Source organism: Poecilia latipinna, unplaced genomic scaffold, assembly GCF_001443285.1.
Source record: "Poecilia latipinna isolate Pla-1442-1.1 unplaced genomic scaffold, P_latipinna-1.0 Scaffold34, whole genome shotgun sequence".
In the NCBI taxonomy this organism is placed as follows: domain Eukaryota; kingdom Metazoa; phylum Chordata; class Actinopteri; order Cyprinodontiformes; family Poeciliidae; genus Poecilia; species Poecilia latipinna.
In genome coordinates, this window is record NW_015112650.1 from 400,549 (window position 1) to 419,813 (window position 19,265).

General features: G+C 39.7%; 2 protein-coding genes across 2 annotated transcripts in view; both read left to right on the forward strand.

Annotated features, from left to right (window-relative positions):
* LOC106953628 (sodium- and chloride-dependent GABA transporter 2-like) overlaps positions 1-15,982 on the forward strand; it is a 24,107-nt gene extending 8,125 nt beyond the window's left edge. Inside the window, exons 2-15 of the mRNA XM_015042527.1 lie at positions 3,128-3,337; positions 4,326-4,460; positions 5,864-6,004; positions 7,338-7,419; positions 7,594-7,726; positions 7,816-7,950; positions 9,941-10,044; positions 10,208-10,332; positions 10,439-10,551; positions 10,626-10,763; positions 11,535-11,637; positions 11,730-11,830; positions 12,078-12,248; positions 13,597-15,982. Coding sequence (XP_014898013.1) covers positions 3,128-3,337; positions 4,326-4,460; positions 5,864-6,004; positions 7,338-7,419; positions 7,594-7,726; positions 7,816-7,950; positions 9,941-10,044; positions 10,208-10,332; positions 10,439-10,551; positions 10,626-10,763; positions 11,535-11,637; positions 11,730-11,830; positions 12,078-12,248; positions 13,597-13,761 — 1,856 coding nt within the window. The 3' untranslated portion in view covers positions 13,762-15,982. The remainder of the gene's footprint in view (positions 1-3,127; positions 3,338-4,325; positions 4,461-5,863; positions 6,005-7,337; positions 7,420-7,593; positions 7,727-7,815; positions 7,951-9,940; positions 10,045-10,207; positions 10,333-10,438; positions 10,552-10,625; positions 10,764-11,534; positions 11,638-11,729; positions 11,831-12,077; positions 12,249-13,596) is intronic.
* A 1,139-nt stretch (positions 15,983-17,121) lies between these two features.
* mon2 (MON2 homolog, regulator of endosome-to-Golgi trafficking) overlaps positions 17,122-19,265 on the forward strand; it is a 56,270-nt gene continuing 54,126 nt past the window's right edge. Inside the window, exon 1 of the mRNA XM_015042295.1 lies at positions 17,122-17,622. Coding sequence (XP_014897781.1) covers positions 17,515-17,622 — 108 coding nt within the window. The 5' untranslated portion in view covers positions 17,122-17,514. The remainder of the gene's footprint in view (positions 17,623-19,265) is intronic.

The window sequence follows — 19,265 nt, forward strand, 5'->3', positions numbered from 1 at the left end:
TATATATATATATATATATATATATATATATATGTATATATATATTTGTTGAGGACCTGATACAGAAGTGGCGCGGGTCTGATTTGAAAAAAGTCACATTTGTGCTGTTCAGATTGTCTAAATATCAGATATAGATCACATATAGGTGGAAAATGGCTGTAGGATCAATAGGTAGCACCAAAACTCCTTCATTTTCTTGCTTATTAAAACAACCTTCTCAAACGAAAATACAACCCGGTGCCACACTCACCCTCATTTGTGCGGTTTTAATAATAACATAAACTGACTTCATCAGATGAAGTCACATGCTGACATCAACTTGACAACGCTCTCTGAGTCAGACTTCATTTAGACATGATACATTATTTCAATGTTGTGGATGAAATGTTAGATTTCTGTATAAATGAGCAGCATAAAGAATGCTTCGGACAACTTTGAGATCGTTTTAAAAATGGCAGAAACAGGCTTTGCTTTTGGTCCTGCTCTGGCTGGCTACACACTGGACTGTCAAGTTTAATAAGTTTGGGCATCCATAGATGTTCAAGATTTACTTATAAACATAGCTTTAGCTAAACTGACTACAGTCAAATACTTCAAGGTTACTTTACTATATATAATGGGTACAGAAACTTGGTGAGTCCTGTCGTCTCTCCTCACACATCTGCCAAGTTTGAGCCAAAAAATAAGCTACAAGTTTTGTTTTTTGCTCTGAGTGTTTCATTCTGTCTTCTCACCTCCTCAAAATGTTCCACAATGGAAAAGAGTTGCCCCATAATTTCAGTAGGTCAGTCTGTCACTCTCTCTCTCCCTTAATTGCTCAGTCACCCGATGTCATTTCGAATGGATCTGTTGTCACCCTTTGGTGGGTTGAAATCTCACCGTAGATGGTTCCTCTCCAGCGATATTTTTCATACAGTGAGCCTAAAATGCCATTGGGTAAAAAGGGATCTTTAAAGTGTCATCCTGCAGGCAACCTCCTTATAAATCACAAACATATCTTTTGATTTGGGAGAAATGGGAAGAAGAGTGAATGGAAGGAGGGACCTGGCTGTGAGGCCAGTGAGTTCTGCCATTTGCCAGCGCAGTAAAAGGAGGGATACTCCGCTTTTGTCGCGCTAAGCCTCCATTCTCGCAAAGTGCCCTCCGAAGACAAGGAACTCTATTTTTACCACGGTCACAATTTGGCTCCCGTCGCCGCAGACCTTGGCCCTCAAAGCGGCTCCCGTTTCCAAACCCCCCGTGCGCGCACCCCGCACAGAGTCACGCTTGTGCTCGACCTCTGCGCACTGACAGCAGGAGCACATTCCTAAAGGTAGCTTCGCACAAAACAGACGAATAAATGGAATTCCCATCCCATGTGTTGCTTTTTCATTAAAAAAAAAAGAAAAAGAAAAGCTGCAGCTAGATTGGCCACACATGGTATAATTTGTGTTTATTGGCATGAAAGGGTGAAAATATGACAGAGGTTAGATGTGTTTGATGGAATCTCGTAGCTGAGTTAGAGTGAGCGTGTTTCCTGCAGACTGATCAGCAGCTTGTTTGCGTTTGGTCAGTAGCTGTGACCACATGGTGGGAGGGGGAAAGGGGCAGCGGAGGGGCCGGTGAGAAGTCTGTTAATGCAACCTGACAGGAGTGAGCACAGTCAGTGGGCCGCCTGTTTCCTCCTCTGTGGGACTTTTATTTCAGCAGCGCTGGACCCAGAACTGGGTCCGGCTCAGGGATCCACCAGCTCCAAACTCATAACCTGAAGTCAGTGGTGACCTCATCCAAAAGAAAGGGCCCATTTGGACTGCGAAAAACAGATTGGGTGCCGTTTGCATGTCATCATTATAATTCTTAAGAACTAGCCATGGTACTGAAAATATGTTTCCCCCTTTGGGGATCTTGATTTTTCTGTTTTGTTTTCTTAACTAGCCTCTTGTCATCCAATCAAAATCCTGAACATTCAAGGTCACGATAAAAGGAGCTTCAATCCATTACAATGCTCGTTAAAAAGTCTTAAAATTCATGGGGTATTAACTCCTTAAACGCTGCACATACTACGAGCTATAAATTGCGGAGGACTCATTCTTAAATATGGGGAACCAATATGTAGTTTTATACTTTTTTGTTTTATTTTATCTTATCTCACATACATAACAAAAACAAAAATATGTTAAAGTGAACTTCCATATCTTCACACAACATGCAAATGTGACTCATATCCAGCTTCTTCACCGCAATCTGAATGGCCCAATTTTGATCATTTCATACAAAGAAATCCAATGTGCAACTCTTCGCTATGCGGTATTAAATGGCAATTATCTACTTTTACAAGTAAGTCCTTTCTTTCTATTACCTTCCTTCGTGTTATGATTTTGTGACAATACTGTTGACTCCCATTGCTGAATAACTTCTAAAATCAGTCCGTAGACCCCGGCGTCCACTGTTATGTCCGTAAATAACGGATGTAAATAATAATGTGTGCCGTTCTTCTTCTGCCTCTGCTGGTCTCTTTAGGAAACCGTTCACACAGGAGTTTGATTGTAGTCGCATTTAATTAGTAGGATGAACAACCGTGCAAAAAATGAATCAGATATCAGCAAAACATCAGAATTGAGCATCAAGACTTGCTATGTGAATGTAGCATTTTTTTTTTTCTGTGAGCAACCCAATTTTCTCATGCCGCCCTGTGCAACCTGTACAACCCATATCAAAATGGCGACTGCATATCATCAGAGCTCCTAAGGGCTAATTTAGAGGTTTATTATAAGTTGCTAAACACCTTGGAGTAATTATTAGGCATTCTGGCTTTTGCTATAAACTACAGACTGTACCTCCAGGTCTTTGCAAAGGTTTGTGAACCCGATGAACCTTTCGTCATTTAGTCTCAACACGACCATAAACTTCAATGCCTTTTATTGTAGTTTTATTGGATGGATCAACTCAAATTAATGCATGCTTCTTAAATGAAAGAAAAAAACCTAATACACATAAAAGTTCTTACATTCACAGATATGATGCACGTGGCGTACATTTGTGTTCAAATTAACAATTTGTGGAAATACTTGAAAATGTCAACATCTCTCCATAAAATCAGGGAAAACTTTTGTCCGTCAAGTTAGTCTCTGTGCTCCGTTTGATGCAGGTGAAAAACGAGATGCAGAAAACACGTCCAAGGCGGAGCCATCCAACGGTCACGGCAGGCCGCTGGACATCGTCCCCAGCGCGGAGGAGAAGATGATGGACAGGGGCCAGTGGGGCAACAAGATCGAGTTTGTCCTGTCTGTCGCCGGGGAAATTATTGGTCTGGGTAACGTCTGGCGCTTCCCCTACCTCTGCTACAAGAACGGAGGAGGTGAGCTCTAAGAATCGTCATCTTTATGGTTCTTGGTAACCGTCTGATGTCTAAAGGGACCAGGACCTAATTAAGTTAAAACGGAAAAAGGGTGCGGTAACTGGAATGTGAAAAGAAACCCGGACATCGCTAAAACATGTTTCATTTGTAGCCCAGCTGGTGGACTTTCTTTTTACTCTTCATTGTCATGCCTCACATTTGTGGCACTAACGCTGTTCACCTGCTGTACTGGATTATTTGCACGTATTTAATATGGAGCAGAAGCCACATTGAGTTAGTGGTAGGAATAATCAATAGCATTTGCAAGGTCACATCTGAGGATTTTAGACCTCACCGACAAACACAGACATTTTGGACAGAGTTTATACATGCAAAGATAGCTGGATGTCATTTATGAAAATAAATAAAAGAAACCAATGTTGTGATGCCACGCGCTACGTAGAAAAGTGTTCAGATAGTATTATCCTTTTTAAAGGAGAGCTTTTGCAAAATCTGACATGTTACAACCACAAACTTTCATAGATTTTATTATGATTGTATGTGGTAGACCAATGCAAATTAGTGCATAATCTGAGATGGGAGGAAAATGATTCCCAGTTGAACAACATACCACTGAGTCCCTTTTTCTCTGGTACCACCACATAAAATCCACTGCAACTGACAGCCTTCAGAAATCACCTAAACAATAAATACAGTGTCATTTAAAAACTGCTGTTTACAAAAGTTAACCAGTCGGTCTGACCAAGCTTCTGCCATTGTGCAGAGAGGAATGGGAACAGTGTGTCGATGTCGAAATCTGGTGGAGACATTGCCCAAAAGGCTTGTGGTGCTGCAGAATCCAAAGTCATTTGAAGTTTGTGATTCCAACAAAATGTGGAATGGCTTAAGGGGCATAGATATTTATGCAAGATGCTGTGTTTTTGCTTACCCAGTTCCAAGTGTTAGACAGTCTTAACGTGTTTATGAACTGTTGCCTAAATGTATACAGGGGCTTTTTTTATTCCATACCTCATCTTCCTGTTTGCTTGTGGCATCCCCGTGTTCCTCCTGGAGACTTCTTTGGGACAGTACACCAGTGAGGGCGGCATCACTTGCTGGCGGAAAATTTGCCCATTATTTGAAGGTAATGTGTTTTTTTTTATTATTATTATTATTCTGCCTTGAAACACTTTGAGATTATTTCTCTTCTGTAGGCATGTTTTCATGTTATTGTTTACATCCAGAACTTTGGAGCATGCGCACAATGGAGGGCAAAAAGTCATTTTTTATTTATTTATTTATTTTTGTTAATTTGTGTTGTCTTTAGCTGCGCCACAGTCGTACAACAATTCAGGTAACAAAATGAAACCTGGACATGTAGCTATTCTTAATTTAGTGTTTTGTGCCACAACAAAGGGAAAAATAACACAGAAAAACCTTTGAAGAATAACTCAAGACCACTCGTATTCTTTTTCTGCCGCTCTCTGTGTTGGCTGTGCTAAGTACAGACTCGTTGCCATAGCAACTGACTGACAACGCCACAAATGTATCAGGACTGAACACCAAAAATCACGCAAACATTTCCCACACAAAGAAGAGAACATTCAGTCTGTTAAAGCATCGTGTTTTCATGCTTTATGTTTATTTTGTGATTATTATTATTATTAGCTAAACATTTGCTCTGCTGATGATCGGTGAGAAAGTTGGTGTGTGGGTCGCCTTTTCTTTTTTTTTTTAACCGAGTTCCACAGCACATCTACATGTTAAGGTTGCCAAAGTCAAGCTAGCTTAAATAACCTACTTCCCTCCTCCTCGCTATTTTTGTTTAATTTAAAAGTTTTTCTGTTATCTAGTTGTCATAGTGTTGGCAATCAGTTGCAAAGCAATGCATCCCTTTCTCTTTTATATACCAAGCATACATTTAGGATTTAGCGCATTCAGAGCTAAAACCTCTGGTCCTTGTTGGTGAGCAGTTTTTCGGCCTGCAGCCGGGAGCTGGCGTTACTCTGCAACACGTCTATATATGTCAAAGGTAAATATCGTTTGGTAGGTCAGTGCAGAAATACACAGTAAGCTGCATTCTTATGGACCACATAAGATCCATAAGAAACTCGGGGCGTCTCCATGGAAAAAAACAAGCAAACATGCCTGCGCAACGCCGTGGCTTGACAGAGGAATTCCAGACATGTCAGTGCAAAACGTTTGTGGTTGTGAATTATTAGAATTAGTACACATGCCACACTGAAATCTGTTAAATAGATGTGGAAACAATAGGAGGCTATATATTAAGTGTTTTTGTTTTGTTTCTTTTTAAATGGGAGTGTCTACTAAGGAAACTTGAGGAATGACATCTGGGAAAGACGCACGTGCAGAAGCAAAGCTTCAATCCAGAACTTGGATGCCTTGGAGTCATTAGAAATGTGCAAAAGTTACTTCCATGTGAATCTAAAGCTTCAGCTTAGATTGAGTGGAAGAATGCTCAACAAACAGTTCTCACTTACTTTTGTGTTTTTTAAATGACTCCCTTCTCTTTTTTTTGCATATCAGGAGTGGGTTATGCCACCCAGGTGATTGTCGCTCTCCTGAACATCTACTACATTGTTGTGCTGGCCTGGGCCTTATTCTTTCTCTTCAACTCGTTCACCTGGGATCTGCCCTGGGCGTCTTGCAACAACACGTGGAACACAGGTGAGGCGAACGATGGGACAACAGCACTGTTTTTCATTACCCCAGGCAGGGTCAGTTGTTTCTCAATGTGGACAGTTTTTCTGTGGATTCATGCTGCATTTTATGCATACTCAGAAATTTAGGTGGAGAAGTCGAGTTCCCAGTTGGAAATGCAACAACGACAACAAAAAAATCCCCTGAAGTTCAACATCGATACTGGCAGGGCAGTGTATAAAACACAGTGAAAGTTGCAGGTATAAGATAGTCGTAAAAATTCAGACAGTACTAATGGACGACCTCTACTTGTAAACATGTTAAAATATAATGAGAAAGATAACGTACATTGTCATCAGCTTCTATTACAACTTGAAAGTTGGATTGTTCAAGTTCCCAGGTGGAAATGCAACAAAGTCACAAATCTGAATTGGAAAGTGAAAGGTCTCCAAACAGCCATTAGTTTGGTATCCATCATGGATGCTGCATGTGTAAAACACAAAGAAAGTTAGAGGTATGAAGTATTTATTATATTTCTGAAAGCTTGGATTTCGTTAAACCAGAGGCAAAACACAGGACGGTACAAAATCCTTTTTTTTTTCAGTCTTTATGAAGAGAAGACAAATGCATCGTCTTTGTCTTGTACAGATAATAGTAGTTTGCCATGCAGTTTGCAGTACTTATTTTCTAATTTACGACTCTGACCTTTGACTATTGAGTGCACCAGATGTGCCACAACAATTAGTAACTCCGTTTTTACAATTTGCCTCAGATGTGAAATTTCTAAAAAAAAAATCCTAATAGGAACATAACTGAGCAGTTGGCTGGGCTTCCACCTTTAAAGATTCATTAGTAAACAAAATAGAAAGTCTGAATTATTATTATTATTTTTTTTTTTTACCTCAACTCAGAAACTTCAAACTACCTGGATATCTATCCGGCTGCTGCTTATGTTTAACATTTAAATACAGAAGAATATTTGTAATTCTATCTAGTTTAAGACTATCAGCAAAACTTCCTGTTGTTGTCTATTGAATTTAACCTCGGCAGCACGTTAGCTTTCCCGCTAATAGCTTGCTAGCATGTACCCACAGCCTCCAAATTCAAGCTTTTTTTTTTTTTTTTTTTTTTGAGGAACTATAATTGAATGTCACAACTCCGATGTTTTTCAGTGGTTTCCCTCATCATTTCATTCATTCGTATAGCTACTTGTTTTAAGACTGAGTGTTCCCGCTCCACTTCACTGTTCCCTCTCAGCGGCGGCATTGCTTCTCTCATCCGAGTGTAACTTGGAAACCTCTGAGAAAGCTTGGATTTCTTCGCGGGAATGAATGTCCTTTTTGTCTGTTCTTCATTCAAGATTCCTGTATGGCATTTCAGAGGGGAAACGGCTCCGTCAATCACCATGAGAACGCCACCTCTCCCGTCATTGAGTTTTGGGAGTAAGTTCTGTTTTTCCTCGTCCCTTTGTTTCGCCGGCTCCTCAAGGTAGCTCACCAGATATCCGTCACTCAACAAGAGATTCGAGTTTCTTTCAGAGTTGGAATCGCTTCAGATTGTGTTGCTCGTTTGTCAAAGTATGTTGGAGTGATCCTGGGATTGCTTGTGTCCCGCAGGCGCAGAGTCCTGAGAATTTCCTCTGGCATTGACCACATTGGCGCGCTGAACTGGGATCTGGTCGCCTGCTTGGCCGTCGCGTGGGTCATCTGCTACTTCTGCATCTGGAAGGGAGTCAAATCAACTGGGAAGGTGAAACCGCCTCTATGGGTTGAGGAATATGAGTGGAAATAATGCAGAGTGGACTGATAGTTTGACAGAGTTGCTGTGTTTCCTTCCAGGTGGTTTACTTCACGGCTACGTTCCCATACATCATGCTGCTGGTCCTACTGATCAGAGGAGTCACTTTGCCCGGAGCCTTGAGGGGAATCCACTTCTACCTTTACCCCGATTTGGGACGACTGTCTGATCCCCAGGTAGGTTTAAGACTTGTGCAAGTCCGCAGTTCTCTTCCTGATACGGTGACTGGTTTCTTTCGACTTTCCCATGATTCAGGTGTGCCTTAAATGACACCTGCAGGTGTGTCTCAAATTAACTCGGGTATTATCAATAAACCTGTCAGAAGCTTCCAAAGACTTGGCATCGAATGTCCCAAATTGTTTAAAGGTACAGTAATCCATAGCGTATTTGAACTGTTGACTGAGGAAAAAAAATTCTCTCTCTCATTATTTAGCAAATATTTAAAAAAAAAATGATGGGAAAAGTTTATTCTGAATTCACGTCAGACAGTTTGAAATAAACTCATGTCTTCTTTTATATAGTTTCTGGTTTCGATTGTATGTTAGAATAGACAGACAGATTAAGTCTTTAGCTTTAAAATAAGTTATGAATTTATGTTAGTAGCTTCTGATTCCTCCTACAAATGAACAAATGGTGTAAATTGACTTCACAATGACTGCAAAGTTAAAATCATCTCACCCAGTAACTTGTGACTTAAGACGCTGTCAACAGCAGGGAAATTAAAATTAGACAAAATTTCATTGACCAAATCGTAATTGGGCCATGTAAATCAGTTTTTTTGTCCTGCTGGAGAATTTCTAATATGCAGATTGATTGTTTTGTTCACTTCTCTATGAGAGCTACAATCTGAAGACCTACCGGTCCAGCATGACAATCCCAGAAACAGCCCTCCCTCCTTTTCCTTTCGGGACTCCTTTGAATAGGAGTCCCGAGAGTGCTAGCCAAGTCAAGCTAGGCTGGTGGAGCCGCTATCTTGGAAGTATCTGTTGGCTGGAACTCCAGTCAGCCGGATTTTCTGTCCTGTATGCAACAGGAAGGAAGGCAAAACCAAATTAGTAAATTACACAAAACCATACGAAGCTAGGGTTAGAAACCGTTTACTGTCAGAATCCAGCTAAATCAGTTTACAAGATGAATTAGTTTCTTTATGGTGAGCAATCTCTACCGCAGATTTGAAGACGGAGCACTGGTGTTTTGTAAGTTTCTTGAAATTAAAATTTGTTGAGTTGATGAATCAAGTAACAATTCAGCTAAAATTCAGAGGAAAAGTCACCAGCAAGTGGTGATTAATATAATCAATATTTAAAATAGATAATTCGACTAAAACCCAATTACTAAGGATTTAAGTAGGCTAACACACAAACTAGCAAACCTAAAGCTACTAAAGTGAAATTGAAGGAGTTAATTCAATATTTTCCTGAAACTGTGCCACCCTAATTCAAGAGCAGGACTAGTACTTAATTATTTAAAGATTTTTAAATGTCTTTTATGTATCTTGGCTTTTGTGCAGAGTACCTTTTTGAGCTTTACATATTTTGGTGATTATGGGATGCTTAATGCGGTTGTAATGACCAGAGCAACGATTCGGTGTGGTTATTACGAAGGGACTTTAGAGGAGAGCAGATCTTGTAGTTCAAATATCATGTGTTTGTGTGCGCTAAATTTTCATTTCAGAATGTGAGTGCTCAAAGTATTTTGGTCTTTTTGACTCAAAAGGAGGGGCTAGCCGTTTTTAGCACATACAATTCGGCGCTCAGTTCTGCAGGAAGGTGAAGTTGGAGACAAAATTGACACTTGTGGCCCCATTGGTCATCGGGTGAGGGAGAGTGGTCGCGTGGCCGCGTAGCCGCGTAGCACCGAGGTAGCATAGGCGCTCAAACCACGATAGGAACAAAATGTTTTGTCTTCTATCACCTAAAGGAAAGGAGCAAGTTTCAACTGGCGACTGCCAAACTGCACAGCTGTGCTCTCTGAGATGATGAATGGGGTATCGAACATGTCCTCACAGATCATCCAGCTAAAGGCTTTCAAAGGGCTGGCTGTCTTCTAGTCACGCTTTGAAATTCTGGCTTGATGACTGTACAACCTTAAAGCATATAACTTTACCCTGCACATGTATATTAGTCCCTCTGGACTTTAATAAGTAAATGATTTCTTTGTGCCAAGGTCTGGATGGATGCTGGAACGCAGATCTTTTTCTCATATGCCATCTGCCTGGGCTGCCTTACAGCCTTAGGAAGCTACAACAAATACAACAACAACTGCTACAGGTAAGGCTAAAAAAAAGTCTGTTTTTCTGTGTACATTATCTTTAATATCACTTGTTTCGCCTCATTACGTCGTTATAGAAGTTGCCATTTTCTTATTACAAAACCTCAGTGTGCTGTAGATCGGTGTGTTTTAAACATTATGCCTTGTTTCTGCCGTCTCCAGGGACTGCGTGTGTCTCTGTTTCCTGAACAGCGGCACAAGTTTTCTCGCCGGCTTTGCCATCTTCTCCATTTTGGGTTTCATGTCCTTTGAGCAAAACGTGCCGATCTCAGAAGTGGCCGAATCTGGTGTGTGTTTATTCCAACAGAGTCGCTGGAAGCTTAAAGACATTTAAGCATTTATTTGTTTTCAACATCCAACAAAGAGGTCTTTTTTTTGTGTGTGTGTATCCAGGTCCCGGTTTGGCCTTCATAGCATATCCTCGCGCTGTCACCATGATGCCTGTTTCCCCTCTCTGGGCCTGCTGTTTCTTCGTAATGATTGTGTTCCTGGGACTGGACAGTCAGGTACAATCGATAACACAAAAGCTGTTCGATTCATGCCGAGTCGTGTTTTGATTTGTACTTCTTCACTGTGTTAGTTCGTGTGCGTGGAGAGCTTGGTGACGGCCATGGTGGACATGTATCCCTCCGTCTTCCGCCGCAAAAACCGCAGGGAGCTCTTCATCCTGGCGGTAGCTGTGGTGTCCTTCCTTTTGGGACTCATCATGCTGACAGAGGTACAAACACACTTCAGAGTGTACATAAATGCCAGTCAGCATGTGCTGGTGTAACCTTAAACAAGGTTTCCCCCAGAAAACTTGCTAAGCCTCTTGGTTGGTTGCTACGGCAGCCATTCATCCAGCGGCCCGTCTTGTTTTTGAGTTAAAAATGTTTAAAGTTGACAGGAAATTTGAAAATATATCACTTGATAATTATGTGTTACTGAAAGATTGGAGGATTAATACCTGAACATCAACTATAAAATATTAAAAAAATGCAAACAATTTAAAAAGACTTAAAAAACAATAAGCAACGCTAAGCCTGGTGGGGGCACAAGTAAAGCATGGTGGCCCGCCAGGCTTGTAACTGGGGAATCCCTGCTTAAAGCTGCAGTATGTAATTTCTCCAAAAATATGTTTTTCCTCATTTGTTAAAACTGTCTGTCGTGACAGTATTATATGAGATGAATAATCTGTGAAAAGATCGAGCATACATGAGGGTGATTGACATCACTAAGACCCTCCCCCTGGCTTTCATTGGTTGGAACTGTGTGTTTCTGCAGTTAGCACTGGCAGAAAGCAAAGGGACTCTATTTTTTTTCACAGATTATCTGTGTTATACTGTCATGAAAAAGCTTTAAGAAAATTTTGAAAAAGCGAATAAAACGTCAGAGAAAATAATAAAAAGGTCAAGCTGAAATTCATTCTAGCTAATAACTATAAGCCATGCAAGGCAAATGTAGATATCTGATTGTATTTAGTTGAACTCTTGCCTGTTTGTGCCTACAGGGAGGCATGTACATCTTCCAGCTGTTCGACTACTACGCAGCCAGCGGGATGTGCCTTCTTTTCGTGGCTGTTTTTGAGACTGTTTGCATTGCCTGGGTTTACGGTGAGTCAATGTATTTAGCTTTGGGGTGTCTTTCTTTTCATAAATAAGTCGTTTCAAAGCGCTGACGGAAGTGAAACTGTGTCTTCCCTCAGGTGCTGATCGTTACTATGACAACATAGAGGACATGATCGGGTACCGTCCTGGACCCGTCATTAAATTCTGCTGGCTCTTCTTCACCCCGGCAACGTGCTTTGTAGGTTTCATGTTTATTTTCAGTGGGCTTTTTACAGCATATTGCTGAAACAACAGCGACCCCTTCAGGACGACATTAAAATTGCTGTTTACTAATTCTCAAAGCAGCAAACAACTTTTTCTTCGTCTCTGTCTTAATAAAGAAAGTTATGTTGAAATACAAATATCAGTTATTGTATGAAAGTAATACACATATTAAAGACTTGCAAGTAGAATAACCAACATGACTTTTTGTTTCCACTTCATAGGGAACCTTTGCCTTTGCCTTGATCAAGTACTCACCTCTGAAGTACAACAATGAATACGTGTACCCAGTATGGGGCGACGGAATTGGCTGGGTTCTGGCTCTGTCCTCCATGCTCTGCATCCCTCTGTGGGCGGCAGGGAAACTCTACTGCACACCAGGAACACTTAAAGAAGTAAGTTTCATCTCGTTTTTAGATGTACCGAGTTGAGTGCAGGAGGGAACATTTTTATCCGTTTTCTGTTTTTTTTTCTTTGCTTTATGTAAAAAAAAATTGGAAAACATGAATGAAGACGCTCTTAGAATCTGTATAAAAACACAAGTGGCATGCGCACTGGATATTAACATATCTCTAGACGTCAGTCTGCAAAAAAACTAAGAGGATTTGCTGTGTAGCTTGCATGTTAGCGTTTTGAGCTCTTGTTTCCTTTCATCAAGAAGGTCCTGGGTGCGAATCCCAACTTCGGCTCTGAAGATTCAACAGTTGGTTTTCTCTCTGTATTACCTTGTGATGGACTTGGGATCTGCCCATGGTGTACTTTGTCTTTACACATCAAAATATTGGTGACCAAAGTGCCTATTCCGGTCAAAATAGTATTTTTTTTTTAAATCAAACATAAAATCCATCATATTCAAGATGGTGCTGTTATCTTCCATACAAATATGGAGGTGACTTGGACCTCAGAAGGCTCTTTTTGTTTCAGAAAATCATGTTTTGAGAGTATTGGCATGCTTTAAGAAACAATGGAAAGTCTGGTAGTGATTTATCTATTTTCATACTTTCAAGAGTAATATATTGACTCCAGATAAATAGAGATTAGATATGATAAAATATGGGCTTATTAAAGGGGCAGAATCATGTAAAATTGAGTCTTTTGAGCCCTACATGATGTCATAATGTTATTTCCACCTCAAAAACACATCTGGAGTGATGCCTTTATTCTTTTATGCATGTTTAAGAAATTCTTCAATCTCCCGTGGCAACCATTCTGCTGTGCAAAACGCCTGGGTGGACCTAGCTCCGCCTTCAAGGCGCAGCTCCTCCTCACAGCTGCAGTTTCCAAGCTTCTGAGTGTCTGTCTCGCAGGGCACCCTTCCTCCTCCTCGTCCTCCTCTCTCCCACTCAGCTCCTTCAGACTAGCCAGCAGTAATTATCAAACACCTGGTGAAACTGCGCATGTGCGAGCTACTTCTCAGTGAAACGCTGGTAAAAAACGTTTTTAAAACGGTTAATAGATGAGAGAAGTTGAGATGACTCCCCAAAGGCAGAGTTTCAGAAAGAGCAGGAGTTGTTAAAGAGACAGAGTCTCAATTTCAACGTGTGAAATCAGGAAATAAAAATTCTTTTGAGTCACAGCATTTTTTACAAGAACCAAAGGTAACATAGATACTGGATTATGTCATAAAATGGACTATGTTCCTAGAAAATATATTACAACTTTAACAGACCAATCTTATCTAGGCAGTTACTTGATTTTTTTTCTTATTGTGTTTTCATTTAATTTGTGCTACACCCTTTACAGCGCCTCATTCTTCTCACCACTCCTTCCACTGACTTACCAATGACGAAGCAGCAGCAAGAGAGGCTGATGGGCGTCCAACCTGGAGACGGCGACAAGCCCCAGCAGAAAGCTCCTCCCACCAGAGACGGCTACTTCGCTGTAGATGAAAAGGAGTCTCACTGCTAGAGACCGTTTCTTTCTTTCTTCCTTTCTCTCTCTCTCTCTTCCTCTCTCTCTCCCTCCCCCCTTACCTCAGGTGAAGACTTTCAGAGCCACCGCACCTGTAACTGCACCTCTTGCTACTGGATCTTCCTCCCTCGTTCCCCGGTGCCTTGAACAAAACATTCCCCATCCTCTTTGGGAGAGCGTGTTAACATCTCATTTGCCCATGGCAGAGTAATGTGTACATTTGAAAATGTGACCACTATAGGTTCTCAGTGGCAAAGAAATTTGCTTTCTAAGGAAGCCTTTTCGCCTGTTATGGACATCTGTAATGTTCAGTTAGTTTGACGCGACGTTTCGGTAACTTTCGTTAATTTTTAACGGCCTGGCCTGCAGCAGACGGAGCACAAGAAGTGTCCCGACACTTGACTGCAGCGTTCATGAAAAGCTAACTTGAATAATATTGTTGACTTTTTAATTGCATTTTTTTTATTATTATTATTATTATTAATGCAATATATACATATGCTTTGGATACAGTTCTGCAGGGATGACTTCTGTCATCTCTGCTGGTTCGTACACTATCTTGAAAAAGTTTGAAAAGCCTGGAAACCTGGAATTATGGGGAAAAAGATCATTCTTTTGAAAATATGGTTTAAGTTTGCAGACTTTATTTCTTATCGTACCTTTTTCTAGTAAACAAATGGAAATTTCTATAATCAACATGATTTTTTACTCTGTTTTATATTTGAATAATACACTTTATGTTTTATCTGTGATTTTCCACATTGGATATTAAATTCAAGATGTTCGCCATCACCGACTTGCTAAGGAAAAATAAAAAAAACAGACATTTCACTGCTTCTTCACTGAAGGCCAAAAGTGTCACATTTAATGCCACAGTAAGCCTTAAGCAAATATTTGTGTATGTGGCCATTTAAATAAATAACAATACAGGACAATACAAAATAAATAAATACATTTCAGCAATAATTAAATGTTTCTGGATTACAGGAATAGACAACTGCATTTGTGTATGTATATAGTATATATAGCCTACATACACTATATTTCAAAAGTGTATGTGCTGAAGTATTTATTTTCTTTCCTGTCAACCTGATCAATCAATAATCAGTGAATTAAATAAATTCGCTGATTATTGATTAGGAATTTAAAATATGATGAAAGAAAATATGAAAAAAATTAGAAATTTCAAGATGCATGTTGTCTCGTAAATTCTATTTTTATTTAAATAATGGCATGAATAGCCATGTCTACGTCCGCTGATCTATGCAGGCAAGTTCTTCTCATTCAAGTCGCTTTTGATGTCAAACATTAAAGAATCGGAGTAGAATAAAAAAAAAAAAAAAAAAAAGGCAATGGAAAAGACCTTTAAAGTGTCAAAACAAAAAAATCAGGAGCCAACATCAGTGTTGTAGTTTTTTTATGCTTTGTGGAAAAAACCCCCCACCTGATTACTGTGCAGGTGTTTTTGAAATGATTGTATTGCACTCCAATGTCCAAAATGTTCTAAATGTAAACTTGTGAGCCTAAAAAGTGGAAATCTGGGAAGGAACCCTTTATTTCAACACTCTGAATAATGCACACTTTTTTTTCTTTTTCTTTCTTTCTTTCTTTTTTTACTGAAGTATATTAATAAGTGCTGCTTGAGAGAACTTGAGGTGAGGAATGTAGCTCAAAGGACCAATCAGATAAGCTGTTTTGTTTTTGTGTCCCATTGTAATACTTTGGGATTACAATTTAATTTTTCACCTGCTTTATTAAACTTTTGCAGAGTTGCATGGTTATTTTGTTTGTCTTTTTTTTATCGTTTCCTTTTACTTTTGATATTGACACAGTTTTAACTTAGCCGGGGTTGTCTTGTATCTAATATACAGTTGTTTTTATGCCATTAAAATGCAAAGGTTCTTAAACACGGTGTTGAACTGGGAAAGCTGGTTGATATGTTTCTTGAAAAAAAAAAGCCTTATTTGACTTCTCTTTCTGGTGCACACGAGAATCCTCAGACTTGGTTCGTTCACATGTGGGAATGAATGTACGATAACTGATTACTATACAGAACAATTTATACAACTTTTCTATTGTGAAATATGTTTTTATGACTGATTAATATCACCTTAATTTTGAAGCAGTGCTTTCAGTTTTTTGTGGGATGTTATTCATTTTATCTTACCTGATTTCATATAATGTTTTGGTATATATATAAATAAAGATAATAAAACAATCTGTTGTTGTAGTTGGAATATTCTTGTTGGAAGCATAACTTTATGTCTGCACGTTATAACACTTGTCACTTTGCATTTGAACTGTCATGTTTTCAAACTGTGTCATTGAAAGACCTAAGGCCTACCTTTTGAGGGGATGAATATGTTGTGAAAACAGTTGAGTGTTACTGCTAAGTCACAGGCTGTGTAAAAATACCCCCATGGAAAGTAAGTGGAAAAGATATCAATCTGTGTACATATTTGAAGGAGTCTGGCAAGATTTACTGGTATAAACAAGGTTAAGTTTTTGACTATTCTTGTTCCTCAGTTTAGATTACTGCTAATTAATCATCAACAAATTTGATAAGTTTTTTTCTAGAAGATGTAGGCACTCCCATATTCTGTCTGACAATCAATACTCTGAGAATTTCCTCCTTAAAATTCAACATTATATAATTTCTAATGCGGTTAATCATAAATATGGTTGCTTGCTATTGTAGAACCAAAATGGCACAATCCCATAAATCATTTTAACTACATACTTATATATGTAGCTGTACAGTATATCCTATCATTACATGAGACAAATAAAATATATGCTTACTAAACAATTTAAACGTAATTATTTAGTATAACCATATATTTATTTTATATTTTTAAGGTAAAACACTAAATTAACACGTTTTTAATTTAATACACATTAAAATAAAATAAAACTTCATATATAATTTGTTTAAAACACTTTTATTTATATCAGCCTGTATTTATTTCATATTCCGTAGGCCAATCACGATATGTCGTCAAACAGATGGTAAAATATGATTGGTTGACCTGCACAGCAACTCAGACGTAGGCCAATCATCTTGCCTTGAACCGTGTTTGACCCGCCCACTGACTGACAGAACGTTCGCAACCCTAAACTCAATTTCTTTTAATTATTTATTTTGTTTGTTCGCATTTTAACTGTGACTTGGTGGAGCCATTTCTTTATTAATATGGTTTTATTATTATTTCCCTACTTATTTTACATTTTGGTTTTTCAAACCTCAAGCTCCACAAAACCAAGATTTTTTTTCCCCTTGGACTTGTCCGGCAGGGGTCGCTGCAGTAATGTTTCTTTGCTCATTACTGTTTACGGAAGTCCTAGTGACGTGTCACTGTCCACCAAAGCATTGTGGGAAGGAAAGCAGAGCTGGCACGGCCGTTGATGGCAGACAGATAAATTTAGTTAATATATTTCGGCTTGCCTGTGCGTCGGAGGAAAAGTCGTAGCGAGGACGACTTCTTCCCGTTGCTAATGCCCGCCTGCTCGCCAGAGGGGGAGCGTATGCCGGTGTCATCGCTGCTGTCCTGCGCACGGGGCGCTCGAAGCAGAGGAGTGGGATCCTGTGTCAATGGACCGCGGCGTTTTTAGTTTCTACAACAAGGGAGGCGAATAAAGCAGCTACGGATTATATCCCTGCGGTGAATGGGTGGGGGGCGACTGCGCTCCGACGCCGCTCGTAAACGTCAACCGTTCCTGTGAGGATTTGTGTCAAAGACGCCGTCAAAGATGTCGACCAGCAGCCCCGAAGCGGTGAAGAAATTGCTGGAGAACATGCAGACGGACCTGCGGTCTCTCTCCATGGAGTGCAAGAAGAAATTCCCCCCTGTCAAAGAGGTTAGTTTGGGTTCGTAGCCGAGTGCTACACCGCGCTAAATGTTGGGAACTTTGCCTCGTATGGGAATATTGTGGCTTTTGGTTTTCTCCTGAATGTTGTTTGTCGGTGCCCGTCTCCCCACCAATCATACGGCCTTGTTGTGTCTGCTGTGGCCGCTGACAGCTGCTCACACGCTTCAGTGCAGTAAAAGTTGTTCATTGTTCCTATGAAAAACTATCACTAAGGTATTTACTAGTTCCTCTCTCAGACACACAACTAGAGCACTTTGAAATTAGCTTTTGTTGTTTTCGCCCAAACATGGTGTTTCTTCTTCGTTTATGTCTGTATTTGAGATGAAAATATTCAATAAGCCCGTGGGGAAAAATAATTAATGTATGTCACGTGTTCAGTGAAAACAAAGCTTAAATGTATAAGGATTCAATTAAATTGAGTATAAATTTTAACAATTTATCCTTAACTTTAACCTAATTGTTTCTTTTTTCTAGAATTATTCATGCAGTATGTCGAAGTGGCTCTGTTACGTTTTGTTTTGTTCTCTTTGTAGCCTTTGGTTTATATTTTATTGGTCGAGGTGATGCATGTTTGGACAGATATCCCCCTTTTTTTCATGCTGTGCAGCTGGACGGATTTTTGCTCTTTCTTTTGGACAGTAATGGTGGCAACAAGGTATTGTTTTTTCAACTTCGTAGCAGTAAGTTCAGACCATGTCTTCTCTCAATCAAAACAGGGAGAGATCATATTCCCCACCATTTTCCGATCCATAAGACCAGAAAGAAATGAGCGGCAAAAGCAAATTAGGTGGATTAGCAGAGCTTATCAACAACTGATGTTGTCATCCAGGACATGTTAATGTGGGACATTGTCCCCGCTGCCCAGAAATTGAGTTGTCATGATGCTGCCATTCTGCAACAGTCAGAGGCCTCTTCAGATTTGCTGTATGACTGACTTCTACTGGAGTGCCTTACTGCCCACAGCATCACCATCCATAATCATTTTTTCAGATGTGAGATGGAGTAAATAAAGTTGAATTGAATTATCAAGGTCCCTAAATTGTAAAATCTTCAGCTATGATTTGAAAATGTGACTGTGTTTTCCTTGAATTACTCACCTACGATGATTAGCTACTGCTTCTCTTTACTCTATTTATTTTTGATGGAAACTGGTATTTTGTCCCCTAGTGCTTTCCGTAGTCACCTTTTCTGATACAGTGACTTCATTTAGACACATTTTGAATAGTCTGCTTTAGCTCATGCCATAACACTTCAGTTTAATTCAAATCTAGAGTTTGACTAGGTCTTTACAAAACCTGAATTTTTTGACTGATTCTGCTGCGCAACCCAAGCATGCTGAAGCTCAAGGTCACAAGCCGACGGACGGATTTTCTCCTTCAGGATCTTCAGGTCAAGAGCAAAATTAGTGACTCAGTCATTCACTGCATGCGGTCCAGGGAATGAGACCATCCCACTGAAGCCACCGTTTCCGACTCACCTTCTGATTTTCTTTTTCTGAAATGCTTAGTTTTCATTTTAGATCAGATGCAGCGGGAAATGTTCCACTTTTTTCTCTTTTTTTTTTTTTTTTTTTTTTTTTTTGATTCCCCAAAAATTTTTTCTCAAAATTCTGAACCCTTGGCGGAAAATTT